Below are 23,517 nucleotides of genomic sequence, written 5' to 3'. Positions count from 1 at the left end.
TCCAGCAAAAAATCTGACATGTTTACAGAAGATTTTTTTTATGTTTTTTAATAGTAAGTTTTCTACAAAAACATTCAAGCAAAACAATATACTATAAGCTTGCTTGTCATCTATCCCTTATTTTCTAATATTTGTTTTCTTCGGTTTAATATAACGCACGAAATTGTGGTACTAAATGTTACTGTATTGGTACTTTACGAAAAATATTCAAAGTACCGGACGACAAAATGTTCAAAGGTACGGTGCGAAATTACTGTACGATACTTATTTTCGAGTACAAAACACGGAAACAATATCGTACCGTATTTCCACCCTTTACTACATTATGGTGCTGTTTTTTTTTGTTAAAAATATTACACGTTTCAGGAAATGGTTCTTCACATAGAGAGGCCAGAACGAATAAAAATAGTTGAAGACAACACTTGAGAATTAAAACAAATTAAATGTTTTCTGATGACCGTTTTTTTTTAAATTGACATATGGAGTTACCTAAACGTAGCTTGCTATTGGGTTCACAGACAGACTCTTTAATAATCAAGAAAATATTCCAAAATAAATCTAGATGAAAAGTACAAGTATTAAATGTTGCACTCAACGATGCATTTCTGGGCCCTATTTCCGTTTATAAATGCGGTGGTGTAATCAAAATTGTCGTCACCACACGGTGGCGATGCGATCACATGTTGTCAACATTCACACTCAAATCTCTTCCAGGTCAGAGGCGAGGGTCCGCCTTGAGTTGCACCCGGGACTCTCGGAGGGAGGATCGTGGGACGTGAAATAAGAGAGTTGGAGATCGAGGAGGAGGAGAAGTGAAGAAGGGAGGAGGAGAAGGGCAACCACGACCATGCACGGGACTCGGGATGGAACCCGTACCAAGGAGAAGAGACGGTAAGCCTGGCAGGCGTCAAGGTGTCATAATATGCACACTGCGGGGGTGATTGGTTGGGTGGCTCACACATGAGGTTCACGATGGCCATGGAGATCCTGTGTTCGAATCCGGGTTCTGGTAAGAGTGGGCTCTCAAGCATTAACGAATGTATGGTCTCAGATCGGTGACCGATCAATCACTTTAATCGGATCGTAACTTGATCATTTATATTGTTTGATATCAAACCCCTTGACGTTGAGTGTTTTGAGATTAAACATCGCCTGGCAGGGCTTTTGAGAACTTGTGCGCCACCTAGCGTGGGTAAGGGACGATTGAAGTGACTTCGACTACTTGTGGGATGTCACCTTCAAGAAGCCATTGTTCGGCACAATGTAGTGCACTGCTCACTGTTGTGCATTTTTTCGTCTCTTGACATTACGCCACCGACAGCCCAATTGGAATATATCACAGTCAGGGAGAAGAGATAAATGGCCAAGTGTTCCGTTCTCAACATGTGACGTTGACGATGAGACACCCAAGTGTCACGTCGTGTCACCTCGTCAATGTTTTTGAAGCGTGGGGGGGAGGGGGTGTCTCCCGTCAATCACATAACATTTCCTTGAAATGATCAATGATGCCACTGAATATGCAGTACGACTGCGGAGAGCAGGACAAACAGCGTGGGGATGGTGACGACTTCACTATGTTTTCCAATACACGAGTTGGACGTCTTTCCAGGAAAGTAGTTATTGTGCAGGAAAAACACATGTGAAGCTCAGCCAGTGCTTTCTTCATGCCAGCTGTATAGATGCATGCTCTACCAATATGCAGGGGCTATACATGATGTAATATGATGCACGAACACATTCAGTTAAAGGCCTTTCCACTGCTGGATGAAGGGTGCCCCCAATGCAGTGTCAGTCATGGGGTTGTGTGACCATACTTCACCCCCATGGTCAGTGTGGACCACGGCTAACTGGCTAACGCCACTTGGCCAACGCTCCACCTAGTACGTTTAACATTGTGATATATAACACGTACACAGGAATAATAAGTACTCAGGAACGTATACATAGATAATTTCCTATTTATGTGCCTCTTTGGCTGTCTCAGCCAAAGTCAAATACAGTGTCTGATAATTGCAACTTTCTGATGATGTCCATGTTTTAGTTGCAGGCGTATATCCATATGGGTGAATGTGTTGCTTGTGCTTATGTCCTAGGCCCAAGCTGGACATGGTGTTTGTGAGGAGGTTTGGAAAGTATGGATCCATCCTTTTTCCAAACGTCACGTCTACAAGCTCCCTCATGTTTGCCACGCTGCTGGTCATCGGCCTACTCGGTGAGAATTATTTAGACTTTAGGAATCCGATGAGCTGTGAAGCTCTTTTTCACTGATGTCCAGTAGGGGCAGATAAGCAAGTTAGATAGGGGCAGGTCAGCAAGTAAGAATTACACAAGACATTGTGCGATGAGTCACTGCCACTTCTAGTCCCCCTCTGCAAGCCATGCACTTTCATGTCTCATTCAGTAGTTTTTTTTATTTCTAAACTTGAATGTTAATATGAACAAGATCGCAATGTCAAATCGCCAATCGAATTTTTTTTTTAAATGTTTTTAAAGGTGGTAAATTAAACTTACTTTTTAATATAATTGGTAACACATTTTATTGGTCGTGTTTTGAGATTGATTTCAGCTTTAGCTGTTCGGGGCTGTTCTTTGGCAATGTTAAATTGCACCTGTGTGATGTGATTATTTTCAGTTGAAGCAAATTATATGCTCGTGTTATATATAGGGTGATTGAGCAAACTAAAGTTTTCAACGGAGGAATATAAAAATATTATTTAAATAACATGTGGCAGCTAAACCCATGAACTGAAAAATGCATTCTGGGTGCCCACAGGGCAGCTGGTGATTTATCAGGTGGGCGTCATCCCAAGCCAATTCTATGAGATCCTGGGCAGCAAAGACTTTCCTAAGTTCAAGGGGCTGGTCGCCATCGCTGTTATCCTCATTGCTATCAACTCATTCGTAAGTATTGCATTTTTCACTGTGCGAATGGTCTTTGCATCTCGAGTGCTAATAGGTGAACTGTTGTTGTTGCTTGTCCCCGGATGCTGTGTCCTGGTTTGTACTGCAGTGGTGTTCTTCTCCTCCCTCTTGTTTCCCTTCCAAAACCACCGCGCCCATCATTATATCCGTTGTGTTTTGCACTATCTCCACACGTGATGCATTCAAGTGTTTGTGTCCTCTCTGAGGCTCTTGAAGAGCACAACATGCCTGTTTTGGCCCTTCCCTCTGTGCTTGCAGCTGAAGAGCTGTGACCAGTACGTGTCGAGCCTTCTGTACCTCACCTGGAGACGAAGTGTCACCGAGCACCTGCACGATCTCTACTTCCGCGGACGGGCCTACTATAGGCTCAACACACTGCAGGATGCTCTCGACAACCCGTGAGCGACAGACCGTCTTTTTGTCAAAACGATGATATGATTGTTGAGCAAGACCCCAAACATCGCACATCCTGGTTTTGACATCCCTCGAAGTCACCTGGTTTACCATCAACCACGACTTTGGCCATGCAACCCAAACTATGGACTCGTATAGTAAACCACTGTAGTCTGCACTCCTTCTACGAAGAAGGCAGAGCAAAACTACACAAATTCCCTCCAGAAGCCTTCTCATGGCCAGCCGACCTCGACATTGGCATTCATATTGTAAACATATTGCCATATGTAAGAATAGAATTGTTAACTTATAAGCTGTTTTAGCCCTAAGGTTTTTACACTACATGTAGTAGTAGTTAGGTAAAGTTAAATTTTACCAGGATATATACATCAACATTAACTGAGGTCTTATTCCCAAGGGTGGCCTGGGTTAAATGGTAAGTTTTATTAAAATATAAGGGTAGTCATTCATGAGGCATAGTCAGCGAAGGATCGCTGGCTGTGCGCCAAACGTGTGACCTCTTGCGACAGAATTCGCATAAACTGCTCTTGCTGCCATACCGGCATCTCGAGTGATTTGCTTGATCCACGGGGGGGGGGGTGATCACGGGTGCGACCACGGGGGCACCACCATTTCTTTGAGGGTCGCAGTCCACTTCGAACCTGAAGTACGCAATTTGCCGGAGTTTGCGCATCAATAAGGGAGAGTCCATCTCTACTTATTGTCCATCTCTAAATGCTCACTTTCCACTGGCTCGCCATCTTAATTTTCCCGTCATCGTTTTTGTTTAAAGGGAAGCGCCTCGCACCTGCGTGGCAGCTCCGGCGGCGCTAAAAGTGTTTTGACATTGAAACGCCACACATGGTGGGCAACAGAAAAGCCCAAATGCACATCACATTGAGCAACACAGAATACATAGGCTGAAGATATTTCACTCATGACCGTGGTACTACAGGGCTTATGTTCATAAATAAGTGAAGTAATCATGTCAACTACTTTAGTATTGTGAGACAGTTGTGGTAGAAACCAACATTTTTTACAATACATTCCATAATTCAGAAGCAAAAACCTGCCAAAGCTCTATCAATGATTCCTAAATGTGTACATGGAACCTTGAAGGAATATCTTGTAATCATGTGTTTGTTTATGTTAAACCCTTTAACAGTATTGTTGCGTTAAGCCATTTGTGAGTAAGCATTTTAATATTTTAATTAGAACGTGCTCCTCCGTTGTTCTGCAGGGATCAGAGAATCAGCCAAGACGTGGAGAGGTTCTGCAAGCAGCTCAGCCTGATGGCCAGCAAGTTGCTGATGTCGCCGTTCACTCTGTGCTACTATACATATCAGTGCTTCATCAGGTGCAGACACAATGCCAACATGCTTTTCTGACCGCAGAGCCTTCAGTACCTCTCTAATCATTGTGTTAACTTTGATCGTATTACCATACCCACCTGTAACCCATTGTGTTCAGCTTGAACGCTGAAAATTGGCAAGCTTCTACATTACCTATAACCAAAAATGTGATTTGTTCATATCACATATTAACTGTCTTGCAAAAGATATAAGGAATCTCATTGGTTGCTTTTTCCAGCCTATTTATTAATAGTGTTATGTATAGCGCGAGCGCGCAGCCTGACCCTTTTCAGATATTCTAAAACCACTCGTCAGTCATCAACTCACCTGACCCTCACCACTCCCTAATTTGTAAAATATATAGTGGGGAACCAATTGAGATTCATCAGCTCCCCCTGCCTCCACACACCCCTTCTCTAACAGCACAAGGCTGTCCGTTGTAGATGTTTTGAAACGGGGCTGTGGTGGATTTTCAATCGGCCGTGTGAATGAGCAGCGCCAGCACTGATACACTTTCAAACGAAACCCCATTAAATTTAATTGATGGAGTGCTCAGAAGAGCCCTCCGGACAACGATACATTTACACGTACAAAGATGCCTACATACAGATTAGCAGCTTACTACGTAGATGCTACCTTCGGGGGATAGCCATTGATGGCCCGTGCTCAATACTAACATCGGGAGTAGCAGCCGAAGGATCGGGAGGATGTCTGCTGCAAAGCTGTGAAATCAGCTGGCATGCAAGCGTGCTAGATGGATCGCTGCATTGCAGGACCATGTGAGATGGCAGCGGCCTGGCGAGGCCTTCATCAGGAATTTGATTGATCGTTGCGAATGATGTTGGTGACGACAGAGATACACTCTAAAGGCCCTGGTGGTTGTGCTCGATTGTTGTGCGCAGCACAGGCTGGATCGGCCCCGTGAGCGTGTTCGCCTACTTCCTCGTGGGCACGGTGACCAACAAGCTGCTCATGGGGCCAATCATCTCCACTCTTGTCGCTCAGGAGAAGATGGAGGGAGACTTCCGGTTGGTGCATGTTATGACCCAGCCCTCTTTATTTTCTCCTCCATTAAAGAGCGAATTAACAGATGATGGCGAAGAAGTCACAGTAAATAGATATACACGCACAATTTGTTCTTCATTTTTAACACGAAAAATTAGGAGTTGCTACCACGATGTAATGGTGAGGATGCTAGACTTGCAATCCAGAGGTGTGGCAGTTGACAAATTGGGTAGATTTCTTAAATCCTCTCTGCCTCTGTCCATCCAGCAGTATAAATGAGTGCAACGACAGTTTGCATGTTGTGGGGTAAAGTGTGGATATATCCACATCTTTCAAAATGTTTGGCTCGTGTAGAAGAGTAGGCCAAATACCATCTATAGGGGGACTGTAGTGGAGGCCCTTCCGCCAGCAGTGGCGTGTGCAGGCGTTTGCAGCGCTGCATGTTTACCTTATTTAGCTCTCACAGAAGTGTCCAGTGGTAACTTCAGAGTGACTGTCGAGAAGGTGCCTTGCCTGCTCACACTCCCAACTATGCTTATGTTCTGGTCGGATAGCTTAGACCAGGGGTTGGCAACCTGCAGCTCCGGATCCACATGTGGCATCTTTAAGGACTCCATAATCCAGGTGTTTTTTCTGGGTTAGCAGTCTTTAAGGACTGCTTTGTGGACTGCTTTGTAACGTTATTCACATGAATTGTGGCTCTTGAAATATTGATTTTCTTACCAATTTCGAAAAAGATGGCTCTTTTTATTTTGGTTACCGACGCCTGGCTTAGATCATGTGACCTAATTTACTCCAGTAGGTCAATGAATCACGTGTTTTATGGGACTAATCTGATAAATGTATAACTTTCTGTCACACCATTGTAAAATATATAGTTGTGCCTATGTTATGATTTACCAGGGTTTCCAAAAGGACAATGAATATGAATTGGTTTTCATTTTAAGCACGATGTTTATGTAATAAAATATGCAAAACTATTAACTCACATCTATTATAGAAGTAACTCATTAACTGTTTGCCAGGTTTAAGCACATGGAGATCCGAGTGAATGCTGAATCGGCTGCTTTTTACAGGTACCGTCACAGTCCAGCCACTTGCCCTTTGCACTTTCCTCTACACGTTGGCGTTTAGATGTCCCAGGGTGTGCCTTGTATGCTTTCAGTCTTCTCCAATTGTACACCGAATGAAACTGTCTGGGTATTCAGTCACTCCGTAATAACCAATTTTAAAAGTTGTATGCCATGTAAGGTCACAGGAAAAATAATTTTTAAAAAATATTATAGCTGTAAGTTTAGATTATGAACAGAAACTATCTAATTGGCCCTCTTTCTTCTGGCCTCTAAATATTGGACAGATGCTTTGAACTCAATCTCTTAAGATGTTTCTCAAAATAATTATTCTAAAGTCCAACTGTCCTGTTTAAATGAGCATTGAGAGGGTGCTTATCTCTTGTTTAGAACCCAGAGGTAGTGCTGGATATTCCACATTCCTGTGACAGGGGCAAATACACCCTTAGGACAACCACTTTTTAAATCCTTTATATTAAGTTCGCTGGCTTGCTTGCTTGCGCGCTTACGACCGTGCAAAACTTTCGGTCGTTTTTTAACCCACTTCCCGTGATCCAATCGAGCTGACATTTTGCACACAGACTCGTTGTGCGTGACAATTTCTTTTCGTGAAAATTTTTTCCAAAATTTTACACTTTTTAGGTTGAAAAAAATGATATTTAATTACCAATTGCTTAATGGTGGCAGGCAATCATCTGACCCATAGGTGGCAGCCATCTCAAGCCAGAGGACGAGAGGACTCTAGCCGCCCGTTTCAAAGACCAATGTGGGCTGGGTTGTGGCCCATTGAACACGCATATAAAGGATTTATAGTGAAAAACTTTGTTTTTACGGGTTAATTTTTGACTTCCCCACAAGTTTGTACTTCATTTATAGATCCTAGAGGAATGATTGGCTGAGTCAACCCCACGATCCAGGATTTGAACTCACAATCGTCCGATTGGAAGTTGCTTGTTCTATCTCTGAGCCACCTAACTGGGTTAATGTTTTACTCCCTAACTATGTTATTTACCATTTAAATCTCACTGAGTTTTTACCTCTTTTCCAAAGGTGACCTGGCCACACGTGATTGCTCATAGAATTGACTTCGCATATTTGGTCATTTATATTTGCTAAGTAATGTAAAAACATGTTTCTAAATGTTAACGACCAATAAGAGATGCATACTTCAGAGTGCTGTCTATGTCAGGGCCGGGAGAGTGGAGCACACTCGCACCAATGCCCGCCTACACCGCCTTCTCAGCACCCAACAGACGCTCATGAACAAGGAGTTCTGGCTGTACCGTGAGTGTCTCCACCACCAGTTCACGATTGGGCTGACAAAAACCTGGACATGTTCAACAACAAGAACAAAAACTCCACGCAATAAGATCAACAGACTGCCCTTACCACTTCTTTCCTCGCACTGCTCGACTTTGTAATTTCCTCCCATCGTCTCTTTCCCCAGGTTATTATAAACTCTCTCAACTCAAGAAAAAATATGAATTCTTACGTGTTACCGTATTCTCCGGATTTTAAGATACTCCGGGAAGTGGGATGCACCCCAAACTAGTGCCCGGTGTTAATAAAGTTACGCAAATCTGGTCACACACACAGCTAACAGATTACGAGACGCACCCCCAACTTTGGCTTTCAATCGAGGGACAATGAGTGCACCTTATGTATAATGCAGGAAATAAAGAAACAAGCTCTACCTTGCTGGCCGCTTGGCATTCTGGGGGGTCTCTACCCAGCAACCGTAAAAAAAAAAAGAGAAGCATTCACACAGGGTTCAGAGCAGCCAGACGGACAGAGTGTGCAGCGGCCTCACATGGCGGCTCTTCGTTGCTGTTATCCTCTGGCGTGAATTGTTCTGCATCAAATTCCCATTGCCTGGAGACAAGCTTTTTCTCTTCAAGTACCACTTTAGCACGGGGTCATTTTTACTTTTTTATTTTATTTTTACCAGGTAAAACCCACCGAACAAAATAGCTCTTATTCAGAAGCGACCTTGCCACAAATGATAGCTCAACGAAGTGGCTTATCATGTGGAAATGTATGGCAGCCAAATACTCTTAACTTATTTTTCGAAACGTGGTAGGGAAAGACTGGACGACCAGGAGAAAAATCCACATGACCACGAGGAGAGCATGCAAACTCTTGTGAATGTGTGCTCTTCCTCCCAAGTGACCTAATTCATTGTCATCTTACATTTGAAAATCAGGTTTTCTTCTGACACAGTCCACATAAAACTAGGAACTGATGGTTATCAATTTAAAGTGGTAAATATTTATAGAAGCAACCAACTGTGATGGTCACAAGTGAGAAGAACTTGGATCGGTTGTTCTAATCTGTCCGATTTTTTCACATTCTGTTAGAGGGTGCCTATGCCAACTGATACAAACTTATCCAGCAATGGATAGAGAATAGTAAGAATAGCATAGATATCAGATGTACAAATTGTACGTTCTGTTTTTGACAGAACGTAATAAGAATTTAGATAAATAAAATTAAGGTAAAAAAATAGAAACAAATGTAAATCTTCACTTTATTTATAATTGTCAATGTTAATTCGTGTCAGTAATTTCATTTTCTGAATGTGCTGTTGATGTTGACGCCGTTTTTCAGTCACTGATTGCAATCGTTGCTTTCTGAGCAGTAGTCGCAGATGATTTTATTCTTAATTTGCATGTCTGATGAATTACCTTGTGTCGTATTTGCTGTTAAGTCCCATTTGTGGTTAAGTCCCAACGATGTGCTCTGGTTTTTTCAGAAATGTTTCTTGAAATATTTCCAATTTTGTGTTGCCCGTGATCCGATTTGTAGATTAAAGCGTATTTAAATCAAGTTACAGCTGTCACATTGGGGCACATAATTAAGTCCGTTTGTAGTTTACTGCAGGAAAACATGCATTTTGCTACACTTCGCAAAACTAAAGCATGCAAATTGGGCGAGCGTTAATTAACTTTTTTCATAGAAGGAGTTTGTGTTCTTCAGTGACTGCGTTACCCTGGTATAGCAATGATCCCATTCCAAGGATGCACCCTCAGGCTGAACTTGAGATGCCTTATCATTTGTTTCACGAGCTACTTGAATGATGCTCTTGTTACATTAGACGTAGGTACTGTTTTTTGTTCAAATTACAAGGATTATCAGGTTAGGTCTGCTGATAAAGTAATCAACAATGTATTGCAATTCACTTCCTGGCCTATGTAGTGATGTAAGGATGGGCTGATTAGTCTGCTTAAATCGGTCCTTGCACCGATGATACATGTGTCAAATTGTTTGAGTGAGAATCGATTGTATGCTCCTTGTGAAAATTATATCCAGATTATATGCTCATGTTACATTTAGGCTAATGGAGCAAACAAAACAGTGAGAAACGAAGCAGCTAAAAAAAAACGAAACGAACAAGATATGGAAAAATAGACAAAAATAAATCGCTTCTAGAATCGTGAGCTGGAACTGGAGGCCAGGGGAGGGGTCAATGGAGATGCGGGGGGAGGGTGATGAATCTATCCGTGTTTGTCTCTCACTGTTTTTCCCAAATGGTGAATAACTGACCTGATATTGTACCTTATTTATTGCTCACATTTTTAAGGCCTTCTGTGAGGAAAACATATTTCCATTTACTTCATGCACATGGATTGTGCCTTACAATCGTCAGAAAGTGTCAGCTTATTTTTTCCTATTTGAAATACCAGAAGCTATGTGATATGTGTTGGTTTAAACTACGACATACGCGTTGTTGCTGCCTTCCACAGTGGCTGTGAATATGTTTGACTACATGGGCAGCATCCTAAGTTACGTCGTCATCGCCATCCCAATTTTTGCCGGCGTCTACGACCACCTGAGCCCCTCCGAGCTCAGTGCACTCGTCAGCAAGGTGAGCCTTGGCTGGAGCAGTAGCCACAGCGTAGGGAGCGGTAGCGCAGCAGTTCTCACACTGCGCTGCGAACTCGGTGACGTGAGTTCGTTTTACATGGTCGCCAACCTCGGTGGCGAACATGTTAACCGGTCACAAGCATTCCTCGGTCGACTTCATCGTAAATGAGTACCTAGGGCGGTGTGTAAACGCAATGGCGGAGCCAGGATTTTCAGGTAGGGGGGGCAACCCGTCCAGCAATGAAAAATGATAGGAGTTGTTAGCAAGTAAGGACTTGTCCCTTGCTTTTTATTCGACGCGTGTGCGGCGATGGCACAGCCATCGATCAAGGGTCGAATTCGAACCGTGTGTGATCGGTATCGCGCTCGCTGAAGGTGAATGCCTTCAGGGAAGTCGTGTACTCTATACGCAACTGCGCACAATTCTGTGAGTCACTTATAACTACTTTGCTGTTACTTATTGCCAATTATGGACTCAGACTATTGTCCTATCATCTCATAGAGTCCCTGGCACATAATAATATGCTACACAGTGGCAGTGGGGGTCGCAAAATGCCGATTTATTACTAATAAACCCAGTGTGTAAACATCACCATGCGGGGGACGAAAGAGATCGAAAGCGGTGCTGGCCACACCACCCCTCGTGCGCCTTGCTGGGCTTAATAGGTGCTCACGAACAGCACTTGCCCCAACATTTTGTACGGCTACGAGGAGGGTCTGTGTTGGTCGGTCTGTAGCAATGTGAATACGTTGACCGCGGATGTAGTCTTGCTCAAATATTTGCAACGTTACACGTTTCCATTTAGCCAGCAATGCTAATTTATTTTCGATGATGGCTAAGTATTTTTGCAGCTCTACAGCATAAATTACATTTTGGAGGCGGGGAGGAGGGGGGGTGGTTTGCAATTTTTAAGTTGTTTCACATAAGTAGAGATGCCACTCATAAGGAGGTGAAGATCTTACTTAAAATGCATTTCGACTAATCAGGCTTTAATTAATCATTTGCATTTTCTTTCTTAAGTTCAATTTCCAGGAACTTGCCTGCTTACAGCTCAAATGACAAAAGATTAGAACGAGAGTACTGGATGATTATGCAGATTATGCCAGAGAGCAGACGATCATGCAGATTACGTATGGAGCAGACCGATGACTTCCCCTAATGTGATGTTTTCCAGAGGCTTGCAATGTGCATGCTTTACCACGAGAATTTGCATAGATTAGTGGCCCCACTCTTTAATTTCTTCTCTGATTAGGCGGAGGCATAAGCCGGCAATCAGGGACATGGGCTTCTGTGCCACCCCCCTACAAGCCCCACCAGCTTGCCACCCAGATGAGAGCCCAAACAAAGCTTTTTCCAGCCCCTCACTAATGAGAGAACTCGCTCAGTTATGGCTAGCCACTGCAAGCAGCTGTCATGTCTTCAAAACTAGGTTGTGTTACAGGAGAATATAAAAATACACTTAGATTGAATTGGATCTGTGCTGTCCTCGACCGAATTCAAATGCAACGTTTAACATGTCTTTGTTTGTCTTTTTTGACAGAATGCTTTCGTATGCATCTACCTCATCAATTGCTTCAGCCAGCTGATCGACTTGTCTAGCAAGCTGTCAGATGTGGCTGGATACACGCACAGGTTACTCGCATTATGATATCTGCTTTTCCCATTAGAACATTTTCCCCTTGCAATTTGAAGTCCAGTTAATGTATATTATAGCACAGTAGAAAAGCTTGGATTTTCTTCCCTGCTGGTCCTAGAGTTAGGCTTGAAGGATCAATGTATGTCACAGTGTGAGCAGTGCAGCAATCTCAATAGTTCCACTGTACATCTGTGTTCCCAGATGTACTCGCACTGATGGTTAAGTATGGTCAAATATCCCCCCACAACCAGCACAACGTTGAAGGCCCTAATCCGGCAGTGGATTGACAAAAAGAGTTATAGACCTATGCAAGGGACACTCTGTAATTTACATCAGGCCTGCACGACAATTCCACGCATCACACGCAGGCGTGCGTCGTTATCTGCCGGTTGCATGAATGCCGTGTTAAGCGGCAGCTGCCTCATCTGTTCAGGATTGGAGAACTGCAAGAGGTATTGCTGGAGCCGACAGATGCCCCCCACGATAAGTGGGATCCAACCCGGGAGGCATCGTGGGATTTTGAGAGGTGAGAGCACTCAGACTAGAGCCACTCCTACCACTCCTCTACTCATTCAGAATCGAGAAAAAACCTGCAAAGTTTCAAAACCTTTCTGCAAAGCAAGACTATAATTTCGTCCTTTTTTTTGCCAAGTTTGATCCCGATTGTGCTATCGGTGTCATAAAACGATAAATCTATTCGGAGCTCTCTCCCAGCATGTGCAATGGCCCACAGAAGGGGATATCATAGAACTACATCTGAGATCCCTTTACGTGTTCTCTGATCCACACACCAGGGGGCAGTATTTTCCCACTTTTGCAACAGAGCAATGTTTTTTACAGGACATTTTTTCTAAATCTCAGACCTGGCATTTTGCCCAAATTTAATATGATGGTGTTTTGTAGTCATTGTTTCCTGGACAGAAACCATCAACTCTCTAAACTGAAAAACTCTGTTTAATCACAGGTGGCTACATGGATTCGAACCCAAGACCTCAATGGTACCAGCTCAATGCTCTGACCTCTAGACTGTTCAGAAGCTCGAATAATACTTTTATATAAAATAATCATTAAAATTTATAATGCGCATTCCATCCTAGGATCCCAATGCACAATGCATGAAAAGCAGGAAACAAAAACAGAGCCAGAGCAAACGACCAAACTAAAGAGGGAAGGCCAGTTTAAAGAGATGGGTTTTCAAAGCAGACTTAAATATATCTACCGACTCTGATTGCCTGATTTCAAATGGCAAAGCATTGCATAGCTTGGGTGCCACGGTAACAAAAGACCGATCACCAAAGAGGCATCATCAAAATAATGGTGATAACTTTAGTTGTGACTCATGCCTGTGATATTATTATTCAAGATATTTTGTGATCTCTAATAGGTCCTTGTCCGACTTGGCGATCAGATTGACTTCCCTGTGCGTGGTGCGTGTGTGTGCCTGCGTGCAGCTGTCAGTGTGAGAGATGCAACACGGAGGGGATGGAGGCAAGGTCCCTGGCAAGCGTCACTAAGCTGAGGTATCTCGGTTGCCACTAATCGACGTGCCGAGGTGTATCGCTAGCTGCAGGGGGAAGGCTAGCACAGAGAGTCGTGTGAGCTGCATGTAGATTCTATCCCCTGCCCCAAATGCCCACGATATTTAATGCGGCATTGAAATAAACCACTTGTGCATTTTATTGCCATGAAATCCAATTGTTTTGTAAATTTTCTTTTCACATTTTCCAACGCACGGTACACTTCCGACAATGACATTTTGCCCGAGGTTACACCTTGATACATATCCTGAATGTAAGTGCATATTATGGAAATTTTAAAGGGATAGTAGAATATATATATTTTTTAAACGCACAAAGGGTTGGTAGGTGAAATGTTGTATTCTTTACAGTTTTCAAATACTACCAATCATAGCAATGTGTTTACAAACATACGCAATAGGATAACAGTTTCAATATGTTACGCGTACCACGAGATACCGGGTAACTACAAAATTGGAAGTGTATTTGGAAAAATGGGTGTTTTCACGTGCATAATATAACATTTGAAACAATATGCAGTGTATCCATTTACTGTTCAACCACACATCCACGTGTATGTTTGTGCGTGCAGTCATCAATATGTGGTGCATTAGCACAGTGGTTAGTGCACTGCGCTACAAACCCGGTAGCCGCAGTTCAATTCGCACTCATGATCAATAACAGTGAAAAATATTTGAACCAATCCTAGGGCTCCGCTAGGTCGACTCAGCCTTAAATGAGTATGCTGCAGGCATGGTGTTGGCCACCACCCCCTCCCCCCACCGTGTGCTATACCAGCCTTCATAGGTGCTCGCTAACAGTACTTGCCCCAACAGTCTGTTCAGGCTATATGGGGGATCTTTGTCTTTGCAGCGTCATTGAGCCGTGGGACGAGGTGGCGAAGGACGCCTTTGTGCTAGACCACGTGTCCTACAGCACTCCCTCTAGCACCGAAGCTCTCGTGCGGGACCTGTCTCTCCAGCTCGCCTGGGGCCAGAACATCCTGGTGGTGGGAAACACGGGCACGGGGAAAACCACTCTCCTGCGTGTGCTCAACGGCCTATGGCCTACCCTAAAAGGCGAGCATGGCGGACGGCGGCAGTGTCTGCTCCCCAACCGTAGCTGTTTCACATCGGTTGATTGAAATCTCTTCTTCTTGGTTGTTTCGGTAAAGTCACGTAGAAGGGAAATAATAAAATAATAAAAATAAAACAATAAAATACAATTCTCACGACGTTTCGGCCACAACGCAAGCAGCCGTCCTCAGGTGAAGAACAGGTCTGTCAGAAAGACAGCGTCTGAAATGACGCTGTCTTTCCGACAGACAGTGAATAACAGGTCTTTCCGACAGACCTGTTCTTCACCTGAGGACGGCTGCTTGCGTTGTGGCCGAAACGTCGTGAGAATTGCATTTTATAATGTTTTATTTTTATTATTTCCCTTCTACGTGACTTTACCGAGAAGATGAATCATTGCAGTCACGAAAGCTTTAAATCGTGATTGAAATCTGTTGTTACTCTCGCAATACATACATTGAATCTCACGTGTAAGAATACTGCTACGTAGTATGCAGTTGGTTGGTGAGTGCGAAACCAAGATCTTGGCTGGTAATGGTGGTTATGATGCAATTGGTTCATGAAAAATCTACAGGGTCATAGACACCTTGTATCTACTATAGGCTTTCTACATGTATTACAGTAGCAAATTATTAAATTTAATGGAGATCCTGAATTGTGACATTAAATCTAATTGAAATGGGGGTGAATCATTTCTGACGTTTTGTTTAGCCAAACAATCATGTCTTACCTTAAACAAAGTTGAGTTTTTAAATGGAGTATATGTCGTTTTATTGCTAATATGTTCCATTTGCTTGCCATTGATATTAATTATTTTTTGTTTAGCTATGCCAGGATTTAGGACAAGATTCTTGTCCTGTAAAAGCTGTGGATCACTTGTGTGCCGTGGTGCTCATCTCAGGAGGGAAGCTCGGTGCTTTATATTCTACAGCATCTTGTGCATAACCACTGCTGATGTGAGCACGATGTCGCGCAGGCTCTGTCCACATGAGGACCTGCTTTGGGCCACGGGGAATCCTCTTCTTGCCGCAGAAGCCTTACTTCACTGACGGGACCCTCCGTGAGCAGGTCCATTGCTTTGCAGTCACTCGCCCCCATTTCTCTCTCTCTTGAAAAAATTGTTTGGTGACACTGCATTGGCAGTGGTCAACACATTTGTAAGTAGCACTGGATGCCATAAAAGGGAAAACGTGTAATAGGTGACATTTCGGGCAATGAGTCTTTCTTCATAGCACATAAATACAGAGGCCAGAGAGACAGAGTGAATAAGAGTTGGAGACTGTTTACGTGGAAATGTATTTACCGAGTGTTGGGTTATTAATCGGCTGTGTCGGGTGGAGGGCTTTACGACACACGTTTTACTTACGCGATCTGACCAATATATAAATTGGGAATTACAACAATGGAGTTTACCTGCACTGCCCTCTGCTGGCAATGTAGGCTCCGCAGTGGCATACAACACCTGTTTATCCACGGTGGTCACCCATCATCCAAGCACTATTAAGCCTCGGTCCTCTTTGTATGTTGTACCCTTTTGAACCAGCTTGCTTAATACACGATGTTCTCTCTGCTGTAGGTCATTTACCCATTGAAGGAGATGTACCCTGTTACTGGTAAGCAGGCTTTTTTTTACGAGAGATAGAATTGTTATGGTTACTTATATGAGGCCTACAGATGTTGTTGATGATGTCACCACTACATTTAGACATTGCACAACCTGACAGTGACCCATGCATTTATTGGCTTTTAACACTATTACTTACACAAATGCGGAGTTTTAATTGTGATCATGTTATGCAGGTGTTGTAATTTCCCTTCACGTACTTTTAATAAGCTCCTGTGTATGTACATTCCTAATTTAAAGGGATATGTCTGGTTGTCATCCTATTTTGTGTTTTAATGCAGCCAGGTGGCTCAGCGAATTGTGCAAGCAGCTCACAATCAGACGGTTGCAAATTAAATCCTACTTGCAGATTGACTCAATCCATCATCTCTCTGGGGTCGATAAAAATAAGTATCACTTGATTGGAGAAGTCAATCCCCGCCATAGGGATGCGGCTTTCCACCACTGGCTCAGGGCTGTAAACATGAGCTTAAGCACGGACTCAATGCCCATTTGAGCAGACAGTCACTCTGATCACGCGTGTTTAAGACCACCTTGAATTAACTTTCATGTCCGGTCTGCCAGAAGATTTTGATGACAAGAGGATTTTACACTTTCTGGACTGCGTCGGGATGGTGAGAAGTACCCCCGCACCTTTTGCAATACACGGACCCTAACCCTGGGTGCAGGGCTTACATTTTCGCTTACAAGGGTGTAGTTTAATGAACACTGTCGCCTGATGAAGCTAGTTGCAATTACTGGCAAAACGTCGTACTCGGTTTGTAAATGTTGTGGCTTGGCTCTCCAACACACCGGTGTGCTGTACTAGTGACAAATTGGCATGTTCTGTTTACGTGACAACCCTTACTAGTTGGCTGTGTCGGGTGGTGGTGGGTTTTAACGACATATATTTACGCTATCTAAGCCAAAAAACCTCTTATTAATTAACACTGCCTGGCCCACTAGTGGAGAATACTGTGTGCGCAATAGGGCAAAGTAGATCTGTTACAGCTGCGCAATAGTTCTTGTGTAACACACCAGCTGGTGAAGGGCTTTGTCGTCACACAATCTACAAACCTCCCAGTGGCAAGGCGATTACTCTTGTGTAAATTACTGTTACCAAAGTAGACAAAGCCCCCTATTGTGCTGCAGTACGCAGATGCGATATTGCCCATTTGAATTACACATGCCACACGTTATTGTTGTTTTGTGTGCGCTCTGTAGTCGACCCTCCTGGACAGGACTGGTGGCCTTGACCAAGAAGTGGACTGGAGCTGGTGAGTGTGTGGCTCGTGGAGTTCATGATTCTCTCCAGCACTGCGAATCAGATGGCAATGCGATATACATGACCCTGCTAGCTCTTGTCTTGTAACACTTCTTCATGTGCTGGGTGGTTAAACGACAATCGTGTTTTGTGTTTTTTTGTTCGAGTGTGGCGGAGCCAATGTTTAATCCAGAGCCTTGAACCCCAGGAGTGGTGGATAATTACAATTTGTGAAACTTCCCAACCGACTGGGATAGGAGATGTCCAGGCAATTGCAGTACAGCAAATGACTTCTGGGGCCCATCTGTGTTCATTTTTGAGTAATATCCCCTCTCTGTGCAGTGGGCAGCACAAGAGAGCGCAGCAAGAGCCATTGTTGTACTGTGCTCCTATGCTCTTACTTTTGTGCCTTCACCAACCCACACTGACCAGAATGGTGGGGTATGGGGAGGCCCTCATCCATCACTGGATTGAAAATGACTCTACATGCGCATGAACGTTGTCCTCTTGTACTTGTGGATTTTTTTCTGGGTTGTCCATTTTTATCCCGCTCACAAAACACTCTTGAACACGGATATCACCAAACGTCCAGATTCAGGACACTCCTGAAAGCATAAGTCTTGAGGCTCGCTGAGGCTTTCCTGGATAAATAAATAGAATAACATTACTGTATTCACTTTTATCATCTGACAACATTTTGTGAGGCCCTTTTGGCTTTATGCGACAATGGTAGCAAATGGCACCGCTGTTATCTTAGATGATGTTGTGATGCAATTATGGAATACGGCAAAAAGGGTAGTTAATTCATCTCTCGATTGTATGTTCCATTGTCATATTTCTTTTTCTTGGTGGTAGTTTGATCCGGTGTGTATTCACTGAACAGGTCCGATGCCCTTTCTCCTGGAGAGATGCAGAGACTGACTTTCGCAAGGCTCTTCTACCATCAGCCAACCTATGCAGGTATGAAAGCTGTTTATTGTACAGAGTGCCTTCCTCACCAAATTCAGAATTACTGAGCCCTACAACAAAATGGCAACCATTTACTAATGTAAGGAGAAAATACTTTAATTCCTATTTTGCTATGCTATCCTGTAATAGATATGTCATGGCTGACCATGAGTCCTATAAGGAGATCTGGAATGTCATCTGGTAAACGGTTCTCCACTCTGCTCATTATCCGTAAACATATTTTTAATCCACTCCAACTGCCAAAGCTGTTGACTGGGATATCAGAACTTAACATCACACTGTAAAATGTTGCTATACATTCATACTGATCATTTGTAAATGTGGAATCGTGGTGTGGGATTCCTACCACTGGCTCTCAGAGTTATCAGAGGAGATTAGCACGAGCCCAAAACTTGTTTGAGCTTTGAGACACTAGAGTTGTTGGATCAGAATTATCTCTAAATGACCCTCTCCTGGTTTTATATTGCCTTGTGTCGTACCCTCCACCTCCGATGCTAAATCCCCAAAACACAAGTCCTGGACGAGGCGACGAGTGCGCTGACGGAGGACGTGGAGGGAGACATGTACCGCATGTGCAAGCAGCTGGGCATGACGGTGCTTAGTGTGGGCCACCGCAGCAGCCTGGAGAAGGTGAGTGTCGGGGGGGAGAGCAGTCGGAGAGGGCAGCCAGGGACTACAGCCGGGGAGGGAAGCTGAGGAGGGAGGTGGGCCAATTACCACAGGGCCCTCCACTAGGGAAAAAGCATCGTATCATCACCCACAAGCAAATTCTACGGCCGATACACCAGGTGTCTCGTTGCTGCGTCTACTTTATTAAAGCTTTGCAACTTAGGATAAAAGCGTTCATGCAATAACGTTGTCCGTCTCTGTAACAGAGGGTACTGCGACTCTTGTGGTGATGATCCAATATGAACCAAGCTGTGGTATACAGCTGTGTTGTTGTTGGGGACTTGCCCTAATAGAAAATGGCCCAGTTGGTCAAAGGGTTGCCCAAAAACTCGGAGACACAAACCAGGGGTAAAAGACCAATGTTAACATACGCAAATATGTTATGCCCTGACTGCTACCTGTCAGCTTCCATACCGACTGCCCAAATGTGAACCCAGGGTCTCAGCCAGAGGTCGCAATCGGGTACCCGATACCCGTACCCTACCCGATACCCGGCTACCCATACCCGGCCGGGTACGGGTACGGGTACCCATTTGCGACCCTGGTGCGGCCAGGTACGGGTACGGGTAAGGAATCAAAACCCGTTTGTGACCTCTGGTCTCAGCTTCGCTGGCTCGATGCTCTTCAACTTCTCAGCCACCTTGACCACCTCACCATTGTAGCTTCTTGAGAAGTATACTTCATCGCAGCCTCTCCCTTCTGTCCTTCATCTTTTGAAAGGCTCACCCAAAGCGTGTTGCGTTGTTGTTGTTGCGATAAAGTTTTGTTGTTATTGTTGTTGCAAATTGAAAATTATCGGAATGTCGACCCTCTCTCTCTCTCTCTTTCTTGCAGTTCCACGACTCCATGTTGAAGTTGTGCGGCAAGGGACGGTGGGAATTGCAGACTCTGTTCCATGACCCCAGGTGATGGCAGTCTCCTGCTGGATGTTGTGCGGTCAGTTAATTGCTGACCGAGACCAATGGACTCATGTTTACGGATCAAATTTGCCTTGTTTTTAAGAGAGAGAGAGAGAAAAAAAACAATCGCTTACATTGAAGATTTACATGTTGTGTGTATGTCAGTATGATTGCTGATCAAGACTAATGGACTTGTATTTACGAATCAAATTTGCCTTGTTTTTAAGAGAGAGAAAAAACTATTGTTTGCATTGAAGACATATGTGTCGTATGTGTGTTGTATGTTGAACTTCGTGCGCACCGTACGTAGCCAACCGAGCTAATCGGAGGTGCAGGGGAAGGACAACAAACTAAACACAAAAGCAACATTTTGTGTGAATAGAACAGTACAACAATTATTCTTGTTACATTGTTAATGTTGAGTGAGTGCACATTTTTGGTTAAATATGCAATATATGTAATCAAATGTAACTTGACATTTTTTACATGGAAGTCTGTTGGAAAAGTGTATTTATTTTCCAGAAGTTCTAAAATACACTTGCAATGCTAAAGATTTTATAGACGAGCGAGTCATGTTTGGGTGCGTACCGCTAACGGTGGGCATACATCACCATGTGTTTGATTATACGACTGTTGCTTGTGTAGCCTGTGAATACATTTGTGCGATTGGTACAGTACAATATTTCTTTAAAGTTTGGATGCTTGTAGTATTGTATTATGTTGCAAGTGTTAGGACTTTGGTGCTGTAACAGCTGTGAACTGGTTGTATTGTTATGCTTGTCACCTAGTTTGTCTCTCACTCAGTAGCCACACTTGCATAATAGACCATGTGATACATGGGTAACAAATGTGGTGCTATGAGCCATGTTTCTATTGCCGTCCAATGATGAGACCCTCGTCCATTAAATCTTCACATCCCAACTCGTGCATTGCCACTGTCTTCTCTACGGCTTCACAAAATCCCTCTCCTCCAAGCTCCAGATTATCCAAAACGCAGCTGCCAATCTCATCACTCAAACCCGTAAATGAAACCCCATTGACCGAATACTCCCAATCGCTCTGTTGGCTCCCATTCCATGCTGATCGATTTAAGATCGCAGTCTTCAAAGTCCACCTTGGACTTGCTCCTGCCCTCCTCTTCCCTCTCATCTCACTCTTCTCCTCTCCATGTTCCAGCAACCGATGTTTCCTATCGAAGCCCCCAGTCAACCTTCACTCAGTGGGAGATCGCCCATTCTTCTCTGCCCCCCTTAGTCTAGAACTGCCTTCCTCCTGCCATCCATGCTGTGGAATCCCTGTCAATCCAGGCTCAACACCATCCTTTTTTGATCTGCCTATGAGTGACTGCCTCTTTTAAATAAATATGCCCACTGTTTCTGGGCAGCATTCTTCGGTCTATGTTGCATTGATAAACTTGCTGCATGGGTGTTATGTTTACATCTGGATATTCCATCAGGTGCTGCTGTATCCAGAAGTGTATCCTGCTATCTTTTCATACCTTGTAACATTACACTGTCTAAAGGTCAGAACAGAACATATTTTGTCTCTATTCAGTCAATGAACAGCACCTGTGCATGGCTTTACACCAAATCTAACTCTGTATATGTTGAGAACATCATCAGATATGAAGATGAGTGCAGACTTGAAACAAATAGGAGCAATAATAACTCACGCAACAGTGATTTTAAGAAATCAAAAGGTGCAGTATGGAGATGTGACATACAAGGCGTAATGAGAGTAGTGATCGACCTTTTCCTGCCTGGAAATTTTATTTTACGTGTATTATTAGCTGTATGCATTGTTTTATGTTTGACTTGCGGTATGTCTGGCTGGGATAAAAACTATTGTGTTATACTGTGAACACATTTAAGTGTGCTGGTGTACCTCATCGCTGTGTCTCACCGCTGTATCAGAGGGACATTCTGTGATGGGGCTTATGTGTCTGTGTGTGTAGCAATAGTGTAGCGGTTAGTGCGCTGTGCTACGAAAAACTGGCGACCCAAGTTCAATTTCCACTCATGGCCAATACCAGTGCCAATTATCTGAACTGAATACCTGTTACGGTGCATAAACAATCGCCACTCGGGAGACAAAATCAGCTTGGCGTGTTGCTCCACCCAACCCACTCGTGTGCCATGCCCATCTTCATAGGTGCTCACTAACACCACTTGCCCAAAAGTCTGTTCAGGTTATTCGAGGTGGATCTTTTTCTTCGTCTTTTCATAGTAATTCGAAGTGCAAAGTCAGATTTTATGTTTGAAACTTGCAAAGTTGGGACGTGTCTCACAGCTTCTCGGTTACGTTCATTAAAATATAACTTGATCGGTTTGTGGTATCAGTAATCCAGTATACTTCTACCAACAGATTTTTGTAAGAAATGCAAATTAAAATCTGGTATATTTTCCATGTTTTTTTTTTACAAATATGTTGTGAAAGTTCTGTGATTTGAAAGTAATTGCACAATGTTTTTTTTTTACAAATCGACAGAAAGACAATTTTATTAACAAGGTACTTGGTGATTTCAAAGTACTTTGTGCTGAAAAAATGAGTTCCAATAAAGTCATTTGAATTTTTTAAAGTCGCATTTTATTGGATGTTTTGCACTAAAACTTGTTTTTCGTACGTGTGACCCAAATACAGCGTGAAGTTACTAAATAACAACAGAGGGTGGATTGTTAAAACTCGCCTTGGAAAAATATCAACACGTTCATGTCAGTTTTACAAACACTTAATGCTATGGGCTATCACGATAAATAACTTTAAAGGATGTACAAACGGAGAACAAAAAGTGTAGTGGTTATCTTTAGGGTCGTTTGATTTAGTCGTTGGTGAGTTATTATGCAGAGTAAAGCCAATGTATTGGATTTACCAATCGTGCTGGAATGGTTTATGAAGAACAATGCAATTCTCAGTGTGTTAGTCAAACCAGGGCAATCGAAAGATACTGATTACTTTAGTCAGTAGAGTTGAGAATTTTTTGAACTGCCAGGTAACGTCTGAAGTTTTCTGTCATCCTGTAATTTCCGATTAAATTATTACCATTACAAAGTAGGAAAATACTGAGTTCTCGTAAATAGATTTAACTTAATTCCAGATATATTAGTTTTGCCCACACCGAGTAACTTTGTTCTCATGAAATAGTTTGTTCAAGTGATTAACTCGTCTCAAATTGTCGATAATGACCTCAACCTGGTTCAGCGCCCTCACTTCAACAGGAGTATGGCATCTTGATTGAGCACAATTTGTTTTACTTTCTGAAATTTCTGATACGTAAAGG

The 23,517-nt window shown here is 43.3% G+C and overlaps 1 protein-coding gene across 4 annotated transcripts; it reads left to right on the top strand.

The window, feature by feature from the left end:
- Window positions 1-404: 404 nt before the first annotated feature.
- Window positions 405-22,818, top strand: ABCD4 (ATP binding cassette subfamily D member 4). 4 transcript variants are annotated; one of them, XM_078596177.1, is made up of 20 exons: window positions 463-891; window positions 2,094-2,212; window positions 2,774-2,901; window positions 3,181-3,320; window positions 4,556-4,672; window positions 5,570-5,695; window positions 6,698-6,748; window positions 7,932-8,026; window positions 10,486-10,607; window positions 12,148-12,239; window positions 12,677-12,769; window positions 13,695-13,763; window positions 14,634-14,839; window positions 15,813-15,904; window positions 16,413-16,449; window positions 17,028-17,074; window positions 17,664-17,716; window positions 18,587-18,663; window positions 19,187-19,302; window positions 20,176-22,818. In XM_078596177.1, exons 1-20 carry the CDS (start codon window positions 848-850, stop codon window positions 20,248-20,250), a joined length of 1,899 nt encoding a protein of 632 aa, XP_078452303.1. In that variant the 5' UTR covers window positions 463-847; the 3' UTR covers window positions 20,251-22,818. The 4 variants fall into 4 exon arrangements, with proteins under 4 accessions (XP_078452304.1, XP_078452303.1, XP_078452302.1 ...); XM_078596176.1 differs by having other exon boundaries at window positions 17,025-17,074; XM_078596178.1 differs by lacking the exons at window positions 17,028-17,074; window positions 17,664-17,716; window positions 18,587-18,663; window positions 19,187-19,302; window positions 20,176-22,818 and adding an exon at window positions 16,742-17,017 and having other exon boundaries at window positions 405-891.
- The last annotated feature ends 699 nt before the right edge of the window (window positions 22,819-23,517 follow it).

Source organism: Lampetra planeri, chromosome 7 (assembly GCF_965212315.1).
Source record: "Lampetra planeri chromosome 7, kcLamPlan1.2.h2, whole genome shotgun sequence".
Classification (NCBI taxonomy): Eukaryota; Metazoa; Chordata; class Hyperoartia; order Petromyzontiformes; family Petromyzontidae; genus Lampetra; species Lampetra planeri.
This window is presented reverse-complemented; position numbering and strand designations above follow the sequence as displayed.